This window comes from Leptidea sinapis, chromosome 42 (assembly GCF_905404315.1).
Source record: "Leptidea sinapis chromosome 42, ilLepSina1.1, whole genome shotgun sequence".
Taxonomy (NCBI): Eukaryota; Metazoa; Arthropoda; class Insecta; order Lepidoptera; family Pieridae; genus Leptidea; species Leptidea sinapis.
The window spans coordinates 6,771,088-6,783,653 of record NC_066306.1 but is presented as its reverse complement, the minus strand read 5'-3'; the positions used below and the strand labels follow the sequence as shown (position 1 = coordinate 6,783,653).

The window sequence follows — 12,566 nt, the reverse complement described above, 5'->3', positions numbered from 1 at the left end:
TTATTTATCGTAACATATTTTGTAGATACTCTATTCCATAAGCTACGGATTTTATATACCAATATTTTTCAACTCTTCAAGGCTATTTTTTTAACCGCCATCTATGTAACAAAGCCAATATTTTCTAAATTCTTGGGTGGAAAACAGTTTATATGCTTACAATCCTCGTTATTCACTACTAATCTGAATAAATGAACCTACACAAAAAAGTACAAGCTATATATAGAATAACTTTTCTGAGAGAAGTACCAAAAAAATGCGTCACGCCATGCCAAAAAACTTGTTTAACTTCAAAGAAAAGTGGTTGTTCAAAAAGGCTCGGCAGTGTTAACTATAACCAACAGCAAGCATTAGCAACCTACAAATAAGACTTAAGGATATGTGTAACAGGATTAAGTAGTGTTAATAGCTCAAAATGCTATACTTTCACCACAAAACTTGTCTAAAAACACCATGTTTGCGTGTTTTCTGCTTACTCTTCGCCTTAAAATACGGTTCCTAAGCCTCAAGAACCGGGCAGGTAACTGCTGTGAAAGGCGTTGACTCACCCAAACTTCACTCTCGGAGGGAATTAGCATGAGTGTCTAAAGGAAAGTAGTGACACCGTACAATGGATTCATGGTGGTTACCGCGGATCAGGTTCAGGTCTTGAAGAAATGAAACGAGACATACGGCTTTCTCTTACTTGTCATTGTTATAATACTTTCATTTCATGTTAAGTATGCAATCTTTGGTATTATAACATATATTATAAAAAATCGAATAACTAATACTATATTTATTGAAGCAAAACAAATCTTATAGCTATATTTACAATACTATGAATGCATTAAATTTAATTTATCATTACAAGGAAGTGTACCAAGAATACTGGCAGCACTTCTGCGATGGATAGCTAGGCTGATCCGTTGATTGAAATAACTGACAGCGCTTGGGTATCCACTAGCCCAATTATTGAGGCGCGTACAAAGTACTATCACTTTTTACATTCTCCGCGAGTCTGGGCCCCACGGGCCAAGTGTCTCGACACCAAACGACACAAAGATGGAAGACTCACTGAGAATATATAAATATGTCGGATATTTGCGACGTTTGCTGTCTTCGGCGGTCACAGCAGCAGCCCCAGTAGAACTGAAGTAATTTGGACATGAGAAGGAGCCAGAGTGTCGACGCAATTTCCCACACCAGCGCCCTACCCAGTGCCCAAGTCACCAGGGTCATTCCGTCAGGTCGCTTGCCATCGCGGTGGGTATTGATGTGGCAAATTCAATTGTATACAATAATATGTAAATATAAATTGCAATATTATATTATATAATACTTTATTTTAATTTGAATACGTCCAAGCGGCATGTATATCTAAGCTCTATCATACAATATTAGATCATTAGTCATAGCCTAATAGCCGTATTACATAATTACTACAAAACAATTTATACGTACAACGTCATAATTTACATTTCATCGACATATAATAATACAACAAATCGATAGATAGCTTTTGTCAATTAACAGCATTAACTAGTTTATAATTATTATTATGTTTCTTGTATATTACCTCTATTAACTACGTCATCATCACTGACAACACAGAGAGTGAGGCTTTTTAAGCCGTACCTGTGTAATACCCTAAACACATGGTCGGATTTGGTACATCCGAACCATCGGACGGTCGCCTCGCACCGGCACCGTGTCGGACTCGGTACGGTCTGGATGGTGATAATAATAATTTTGTGCGATAGACTATGCGACATTTTTTTTTGTTTTTATGGAATAGGAGGACAAACGAGAGTACGGGTCACCTGGTGTTAAGTGATCACCGCCGCCTACATTCTCTTGCAACACCAGAGGAATCACAAGAGCTTTGCCGGCCTTTAAGGAAAGTTTACGCGCTTTTTTTGAAGGTACCCATGTCGTATTGTCCCGGAAACACCGCACAAGGAAGCTCATTCCACAGCGTTGTAGTACGAGGAAGAAAACTCCTTGAAAACCGCACTGTGGAGGACCGTCACACATCCAGATGGTGGGGATGATATCCTAACTTGTGGCGTGTCGTGCGAAGGTGGAATTAGACGGCAGGAATCAGGTTAAAACATACCAACATACCAACGAATATGGTTTACTACCAGACCGCATCCGATAGTTTGGTCGTACCGAATCCCATTATGTGTTTAGGCTATTAGTGAACTGGCGATGTAATAAAAACAGCACAGCTGCGAGTCGGACCTCTATAAAAGGGAAAAGGGTTTTTTTTCATTCTTCGTTATAAATCGAAAACATCATAAAATTAATTAAAAATCTGTTTAAGCAGCGGCCATCTGTGCCAATGAAGCCCTTTCATACAATGCTCCACATGTCACGGGTAACTTAATTCATAATTTAAAATGTCCTTCCTTGCATATTGACCCTGATTTTTTTACTATAATAACATGTCATAATTATCGTACTTTTCCCTCTATTTGTAGTATAAGCCTGTAGTATGTTTTTTTTTTGTTTTTTAAGAAAACCAACAGCATATTACAGATTAGATAAATAACTAATTATAGGTAGGCCAATAACAGGTTTCCCTTATATTATATTATATTAAATTACGGTTTCCGAAAAATTTCAACATGGTGCGATACCTACTAAACAAAAATGAGATTTATTTTGAGATTATATATCTGACAAATTTCATAATATAGACCCGTTGGTCTATACTATGAAATTATTATTATTATTATTGGCATTTTCCGTTGAAAATGCCTTGTAAATTTTGATTCCCTTAAGAGTGTCGAAAAACACCTTTTTTTCGGCATATACGGACGTATCTTCTATTTACGTTAACTTAGAAGTTGGATTTTTGTTACAGGACTTACGGACAACAGTGATCATAGGATCCGTTTTTCCTTGGGAGGGTTCCGCACCCTAAATATTTCATTTATGTTTATTAATTGTTTGTCTCACCTTTATAAGAAACTGAGCTGTAAAATAAATAAATAAAGTTGCCTCATTACCTCTGACAGGAGTTTGGTTAGTATTTGCAGCGGAGTGCTCGCCACGCAGTCATCTTGCAACGGAGTTGACATCACGAAGTCAACCATGTTCTAGAAGAGAAGAGGTATATTTAATCTTATGAGTATCTTCGGTGTAATTTTATATTTTGAACATTGACGTACAATATACATCTCACAATCACGCTGAAGCAAATCTCTGCCTACGCGTCTATTAGGCGTCTACATTTGTTCAGTTGTGTTTCGACCGCGCTTTGAATACAACGCCACGCAATGACAAAGTGTTCAGTGAAAAACTGTCCATATAACAGCAATAACAAGGATGGATTGTTTAAAAATGTGTAACTTAGGTTTTTTCATAATTTTGCTAAATAATGATATTTTAATTGCTAAAACAAAATGTTCATGCCTCGTTTTCGCGACCGTCTCTTTTGCTCATTTCGCACCATAATCAATTTCACCTTCTTATGAGTGTATACAATCGACTTTGAACATTACTACCACGTTAATTTGAATGAATGTTTTAATGTTATCTTTATATTATGTTAACTAGCTGCCCCGACAGTACTGTACTGTACATCATAAAAATATATATATATATATTATGTATATATATATATTAAGATGTATACAACGCTGCTCGGACTTATTTTGATTACCTTTTATTAGGCGGTTGGGAGTCTATTTGTTTACGTCAATGTTTTTGAGCGAAATATGTGGCGGAATAATGGCGAAATTAATTCTAACCTGTTTTTATGAACATAAAAGAGGCAATTGTTTATTAACTAATAACATTTATTCTTATATAACAAAGCTTAGATTTTTTGCATGTTTGTTTGAGCGCGGTTATATCTGTACTGACTCGTCGTTGAGTAAATTCTATGTGAGGAAAAAAATTAGTTAAATTATGATTTGTGAAGTAAGTCAGAAGAATCAGCGCTCCCAAACTGGTTTGTCCGTGCGCTCGTGTAACATCACGTGAAACGTGAACACAATACAATACTGACATATTGGTCATCAGTGCCGGATCTAACTCCGACGCACATTTCGCCTTTTTCTTATACTAGCAAATGAATATCATAAGTATCTAATGAATCCATAAGAATTGTAATATTGGTCATTTAAATTATGAGGGTACTCTGTAACACCAGAAACAGACATAAGCTTATAATGCCTACTACTTGACTTAGTCGAGTTAGCAAGTCTTTTGTGGGGCGATGTATATGCTTTTACAACAGGATCCCAGAAAATGTTCAAAGCAAAAGTATTACGCTATTCAAAAGAATTGTTAAAAAACGTTTGTGAGGTAAAGGTTACTATAACATAAATGACTTTCTTAATGATACCACAGATTGGGATTGGAGCGACCGCCCTCAGGCTATTAAATAATAAGTTTAATTGTACAATGTTACTTTAATTGTAAAACATATTTTTGATAAGAAAAAAGCCCGCTGAGTTTGTTGCGCCCGTTCTTCTCAGGCCTGAGGCATTCATTTTGGAATGGGTGGTAGTTTTTTTGACTTTTAATAAGTGATTTCATATCCTATTTTGAATAAAAATATTTGAATTTGATTTGTATTTTTTTTACGGAAAATTATTAGTCATCTGGTGTATCACCGCTACCAGAGGAATGACAGGAGCGTTGCCGGCCTTTAAGGAAAGTGTACGCACATTTTTGAAGGTGTCATGTAATATCGTCCCGGAAACACCGCACAAGGAAGTTCATTTCACAGCTTTGTAATTTATGGAAGAAAGCTCCTTGAAAACCGCACTGTGGAGGACCACCACACATCTAGATGGTGGGGATGATATTCTAACTTGTGGCGTGTCATGCGAAGGTGGAATTCGCTGTATTCAAGAAAGCGTATAAATCCGTTACCAGTGATGGAGACCAATATTTTTATTGTTGAATAATCACTATTGGAATGCGGAGCTCAGTCTGTTTTAGAAAGAATTTAGTCAACTTAACTCAAATAGTCTGAATCTAAGCGTTTTTGAATCGTCTTTAAGAAATAATACTTTAACTGAATCTAGCGTATGTTTGGAAAAAGAAAAGAGCTCATGAGAAGGACGAACAATTAACTCAACGGCCAATCTTATAAACATGCATAACAAATTAAATTGTAAGGTGCCGCATCCAATATATGAATCATGATCAGAGTTAAAATGATTTTTAAATATCATATACATACTTTATAAAATGGTGCATCAACCTTTAGAGATTGAATTCATTGTTTGTGTAAGGATGCTTCGTCAAGATCATCGGTCGATTTTACTGATGCTTTTGATAAGTAATCGCATCAAACAAATATGATTTATACTAGCTGACCTGGCAAACGTTGTTTTGCCACAAAAATTGTAATGATCTTTTGCGTGCTAGTTGATAAGAGATGGCGCTAGTTGTATTCATTAGAAACAATCACACTTCTTTTATATTTTGTATAATTCACACTATAGTTTTATAAATTATAGCCTATTTGTTATTCTGGTGTGTAAGCTATATTATTGTAAAGTTTCATCAGAATCTATTCAGTAGTTTTTACGTTAAAGAAGTTCAAACATACATCCAGACATACAAACTTTCACATTTATAATATTAATAGGAATTAGGATTAACTATAATAGGTCGACCAGGCACCACAAGCAGAATTCATTTACGAGTTGACGCATCTACTAGCCATCGTCCTGCCTATTCTAGTCACCACATTAATAAATATTTTTTTTAATATTAATAATAAGTGGCGAGGAAAGCAAGTCATTAACTTCATGATAACTGAAAAGCTTCTTCTACTACAATGCAGTACCGCACAGACTTCTTGAAGACCTAAAATTGTGAGTAGCACCACGATACCGCTCGTCACCCCGAGACACAAGATAATAAACCTCAGTAATGCAATGATGTCAAAGACTAAGGAAATATTCAAACAGAAACAACTACGGCCTAAGAAAAAAAATTGGTATAACGTTATACTTGAGAATAAACTAAGAATATGCAAAATGTTGACTATAATATCGCTGACAACACAGACAATACAATGATAAGTCTGAAGTTGTTCCGAATGTCATGCAGACTTAAATATTTTATACGTGTAGACTATAGACTACGACAGTTGTGAAAACGTCGAAAAAAATTGATTTTAGAACTAACCTCTATTTTGAGCAATTCACGCAAACTTCACAAAATATCATAAAAATCGCAAGTGTAAGACATAGCTTGTCACGCACACTATTATTGGTATTCAACACGTATTCAACTTGGCCTGTTTTCATCGGATGTCTAACATCAAGAGACTATCTAGACGTATTAATTATCTAAGCAGCAGCCTTACAAATAAACACAGGAAACGTTATACGTCCGAATAAAACAATCATAAGTAAAGTGTCTATTTGTAAACATTTTACATATTTTTGATTTATTCCCAGGTATAACTTTATTTGTAAGGCCGCTAGTGTTTGCACCCTACTGCAACAGTTATATACCACTTGTCAAACTACTATATAAGCACGACGTTGCTGCGGGGGCGAATGCGTTAAAGTCCCTGCGCACTCAAGAGCGCGTAACAACTTCAGACCGAACTAGAAACATAACGGGGACGAATTGAAGCAGTAAAATATACCTATTAAACAATTATATATATTTAAAAATGAAATAATATATTTAATTTATTTCTATATATTCATCAGAAATGAGAAGATCCGTAGGAGAACCAACCTAAGCTACCGACATAGTCCAAATGATTGCGTAGCTGAAGTGGCAGTGGGCACGGCACATAGTCCGACGGATAGATGGCCGTTGGGGTAGTAAAGACCTCGAATGGCGACCACGTACCGGAAGACACAGTGTTGCTAGGCCCACCACATGATGGACTGACGATCTAAGATCAAGATCGCCGGAATACGTTGGATGAGGGCAGCGCAGGACCGATCGTCGTGGAAATCTTTGAGGGAGGCCTTTATCCAGCATTGGAAGTCTTCCGGCTGATGATGATGATGATATATTTAAAATATTTTTCAATTCGAGTGAATGTAAAAGTGCAAAAGCGAAAGTTATTTGTTAATACTCCACGTAAAGTATCCATGTTACGATAACGTATTGAAATACAATCTTTTATCTTACCTTTAGTTCTCTGAGAACAACTTCCTTCCTGGCAGTTTTTGTAAGCGTTTTGCGATATCTGATCATGTTTCTCTGCAACAACAAGCAATAATTAAACATTTTACTGCATACTGTCGATTTTATCTCTGAAAATACACCTCTTGTTAATAACATTCAACGTTCTCACCTTCCAAATAATTGAGTAGTACCACTGGTCTCTGGTGTAAGCATCATTCGCCTGAAAAACAATGGCAATATAATAAAAATTATATTTTTTGGACGTGGGACGTTTAGCTGATGGTAATTGATACGCCCTACCCATTACAATGCAGTGCCGCTCAGGATTTTTGAAAAACCCAAAAATTTTGAGCGGCACTACAATTGCGCTTGTCACCTTGAGACATTACACATAATTTCACTAACTGCGGCGCCCTTCACACCGTAACACAATAATGATTACAGTTTTACACATTACTGCTTCGCGGCAGAAATAGGCGCCGTTGTGGTACCCATAATCTAGTCGGCTTCCTGTGCAAAGGAGCTTCCCGCTGGTAAATAAATATACATAACTATTTTTAGCTATCATTAACAACAGTATTATAATTCATATAGTTGTATAAAAGATAAATTATGTGTAATGACCACGCCGGCTGCAAAGCACGAGAAATGTAAATAATTGAATAACAAAATGGTTATCACGAATAGCTTCTTCTTCTCTCTAATATATAAAATTCTCGTGTCATGGTGTTAAACTTTGAACTCCTCCGAAACGGCTTGACTGAGTGCATATTGGGTAGGTCTGAGAATCGGACAACATCTATTTTTCATCCCCCTTCATGTTAAGGGTGGTTTCTTTTCACACGAATTTTTTTTTTAATTTTTCCCATTTCACCCATCTACGATCAACAGTTACTTTTGTATCGCGATTTTAATATCGGCAACACAACGTTTGCTGGGTCAGCTAGTATTTTATAAAATTATTAATAAATTCAGTATTTTATGTAAATATTTATTATTAGCACGTTTTGAAAATACAATGTTAATTTTATGGTACAAATCATCATAACATAAATTAATAGGAAAATAATATAACTAACATACTTTTTAACGCATTGAAATAAATATTTTATCTCAAATTTACTAGACACCATTTCGGTTCATTAATATTCATGTTATCACTTATAAGCTTTCTGTAAAATTTTGAACCAAATAAATAAATAAATGAATGTATGGACGACTCATATAGCCGAATGGTTAGTGACCCTGACTACTAAGCTAGAGGTCCCGGGCTCGAATCCCGGTAGGTGCAATCATTTATATGATGAATATGGATGTTTTTTCCGAGTCGTGGATGTTTATATGTATTTATGTATGTTTAAGTAAGTATATTGTATTAAATATACCATTACCATATACATCTAGGCATAGCCTAGTACTATACTAGGCTATGCCTAGTTTGGGGCAAGATAATTTGTGTAAAAGTGCGTCAATATTATAAAAAAAAATGTATGGTACTCTCATTAGTTAATTAATAAAAATATAATCTTCTCATAATAACAAACCTGGAGAAGAAGTGATCCATTTTGAGTGACGATGCGTAAACAGTACTTCCTAGCTGGATCCCATCTCGATATGCAGTATACTTCCTGCATGCAGCTGTATGACAACGGCTTCTCTAATTGACCAGATGGCTGAAATAAAAATAAATACATGTTTAGTTAAGTAATATTATTATCTCCAGTTGCAGTTAGGTAATTGCTAACGGCCGTTCCCAATATTCAGTCTATCTCCTACTTGAGATAAAAATCGTAACTATCGTTGACTTTTCTGTGCCAATAAACTTATCGACGGTAACTCGCCTTATCCGTACACACTGTCTGTCGATGGGACGACGTATAGCTTACCAGCGATAGAAGTTTGTATGGAAATTGCAATTCACGCGTCCCAATATGAGGCGATAAGAATGACTTATCGGGTATATTGGGACAGCTTCAGATTATTGACAGCTAATAACTGACGGTAGAAGGTAGTAATTTATCTCTATCTGTAGATAGTATACTGAGAGCGGTCGTAAGACTTCATGACATGAGTCAGAAAGTTCTAAAATTAGTAGAACTAGAAACCTGCTAGATTATGGGCAACCAACCACAACGGCGCCCATTTCTGCACTGTACCAGTAATGTGTAAGCAATATTGTGTTTCGGTCTGAAGTGCGCCGTAGCTAGTGAAATTACTGGGCAAATAAGACTTAACATCTTATGTCTCAAGGTGACGAGCGCAATTTTTGTAGTTACGCTTAGAATTTTTGGATTTTTCAAGAATGCTGAGCGGCACTGCATAGTGTTCGTATTAACTACCATCAGATGAATGTCCTGCTCGTATTGGCTTTTCAGTATTTGCTAATCTCAGATTTCTATGGAGAGCCAAGGGTTATTGAAAGTCCCGTCAAAATCATCAAGCGTTTCGAAGAAAAGCCGGGTACAAATAGACAGATACAGACATTTTAAAAATTCATCTTCTGGTTGAAAGAGAGATATATACACCGCGTATGAATCAAGTAAAAAACTGTTATTTTATAAGTATTCGTTAAGAAAGTAATATGGATCACAAAGATGATTAAATATCTACCTATAATAAACATACGAATATAGCTTATCTGTGCCTTATTTAAGTAAAATCAGCTAAGATAGATATAGATAGCTAAGACGGATTGCGATATTTCCGATCGTAATTTCAAATTATTTGTTTTGAAGATTGACCCACATACCATATTGACATAACGAAAGAAATTAACATAACGTGTTTGAGATTCAACAACACGACGCGACGACGAAAAACTAAATGTGCATTTAATTATTAAGTTTTTTACTTGTAGGTATCCGTTCCGTGATATTTGCAAGTGAAGCACCGTTATGCTAGTGTGTGTGCGGTTAGGGGGGATACTAGTTACACAATTTTTTCTCCCTTAAATAATCATATTTGGCACAAATACTTATATAGTATCGTTTTTACACTTTAAGACAACGCACGACGGCATTTTTAAAATATTTTATTGAGACGCGAACTGATCTGTCACAGACGATGACAATTCTCATAATGGCCGCCTATCGGCCTGTAGTAGGATAAATGTGTGCGTGGGTCTATGTATTTACACGTTAATCGGCTTGTTTTGGTGCTACAATGTTATGTAAGGTGACACGGAGTCCTTATTTTTCTACTACTCCGTGGTTCTAAATGACTGTGGTTTCGAAATTTATTTGCAAATTACCTATTACGTAGATCACAATAAAAGTTTTGCGTAACTTAAAGAAACAACATGTTACGACCAAAATATTATGTTTATTTCCATTCATAAACTCTCCTTTACATTTTTTTCATGCGATCGAACAATTTTTTAAAACAGGAGGACCACAGATCTGAAACCATATTTTCTACGTGCTGATTGAACGCTATCACTGCCTCTTCAGAATTGGTAAAAGTGAAATCTCTCATCAAATCTTTGATTTTGGAGAAAATACAGAAATCACAGGGTGCTAGGTCGGGGCTATGGGCAGGATGGGTGACGAGTTGTACTTTTTCGGAAGCTAAAAATTACATAGTTTTGTTGGCCCTGTGTGAAGAAGCGTTGTCATGATGTAAGAGGAACTTTTTGTAACACCCTGAGTAAACAAATGGTAGGAAACCACTCGGCAATCTTTTAATCTTCAAGTGGAATTGTGCAGATGGGCTGCCGCAGCTGAGAAAAAAAATGCGATCATTTTTTTACCCACGTTTCTCGCCTGTCTTACTTCTGTTAGCCTGTTCTCATTTCCAAACACCCATTCACAAGATTGCTGTTTTTTTTTGGGTTCAAAACAATAAATCCACGTTTCGTCTCCTGTGACAATGACATAAACAGCATTAGAATACCATGGTCGTACTTCATTAGCATCTGAGAGCACCATTCCACGCGAGCCCGCTTCTGTTCCGCTGTCAATTCATGAGGGATCCAACGACAACAAAGTTTCCGAACTTTCAATTCTTCGAGTAAAATTTTCTGAATTTGGCTCATACCAATCCGCAATAGTCCTTGAATTGTCTCATAGGTAATCCGCGGGTTTTCTTCAATTAGCCGCTTAATAGAAGCCACATTATTTTCGTTGACGGCAGTAATTGGAGGCCGCCCTTCACGATATTCGTCATGTAATGAAACCAGACCTCTCTCATATCCAGCAAACCATCGCCTCACGGTGCTCAAGCAAGGTGCTTCACTCCCAAAAGCATTTTGAAGACGAGCGGCATAGTCTTGCGGAGAGAGAGAACTTTTAAAATCATAAAAAATAATCTAAAATCTTTTTGACTTAAGAACGTAGAACTTTGATGTGTGATAAAAACAATTCATAAATGATTTCCCGCCAATTGTTTTTTTTATTACTAAGAAGGTTGCAACGTTTCAAAAAATATAACATTCTTAATTCAAATAGTTTCGATTAGCTAGAAGTGCTAAAGTTTTAGAGTGTGCCCCATGTACAACTGATTGCTTAATTTGGTAATATGTATCTATTATTCATGCGGCTAACATATTTGTTCATTTATTTCAAAGCATTGCCAAGAAAACTACATCGAGATCGAAATACTCATCGTTAAACTCATTCATTGATATAAGAATACATTTACTCACAGCTGTGACAATATGACAGCCACAGTAGATCAATAACAAAAAGTTTCCTGAGTGTGCGTGGGTGTGTGCAGGAATTCACCTTATATTATTTAGGTCAAAAGTGACGTAACAAACTAATAATATATAACATACAGGTCCAATATTGATAATGCAGAAATGAATCATCTCATGGACCATGTCTAAGTGAAAGTCGACGATGTGCTTGCACAGACCTCCTCAGGTAATATCCTTAAGGGTGACTTTATTAATTTATTTATTAGAGTCTATTACAATATAAAACTATTACTAGATAATATACTTATCTTATACAAGATATATATATATATATATATATATAATCTGAATCTAAACGGCACCAACGATTTTCATAAAATTTAGTATACAGGGGATTTTGGGGACGATAAATCGATCTAGTTAGGTTTCATAAAAAATGTAGTCTTTTATCCGTGTTTTAATGAGAAACTGCTACAATAACATACGGATACAAAGGTAAATTTTGCCACTATATACAAGAATGTAAGAATCATAATAAGATGTCCTAACATTGGGTGATCGGGAAACCAGAAGACCCCGGTTCGAATCCAGATGTCCTATAAGTTTTTTTTGTTCAAGTTTAGTACAAAAATCCGAGCAAGGCTCAGTCGCCCGGATATTCATATTTTATATATTATAATCATGCTGGACAAAGGCCTCCCCTTCTTCTTCTTCATTCGTTCTTATTGATATCGATCCTAAAATCTTTTGGAGAGCATACTACAGATTATATCGACTTTTAGCAGGCAATAGACAATAGTAGATTTCATATAAGTAAATAAGG

General features: G+C 35.9%; 1 protein-coding gene across 1 annotated transcript in view; it reads right to left on the bottom strand.

Moving 5' to 3' along the window:
* Positions 1-12,566, bottom strand: part of LOC126976752 (C-Maf-inducing protein-like) — a 70,259-nt gene that overhangs the window by 21,365 nt on the left and 36,328 nt on the right. Inside the window, exons 3-6 of the mRNA XM_050825315.1 lie at positions 8,652-8,780; positions 7,277-7,327; positions 7,111-7,182; positions 2,997-3,086 (exon numbers count right to left, since the gene is read on the bottom strand). Of these exons, the coding sequence (XP_050681272.1) occupies positions 2,997-3,086; positions 7,111-7,182; positions 7,277-7,327; positions 8,652-8,780 (342 nt within the window). The remainder of the gene's footprint in view (positions 1-2,996; positions 3,087-7,110; positions 7,183-7,276; positions 7,328-8,651; positions 8,781-12,566) is intronic.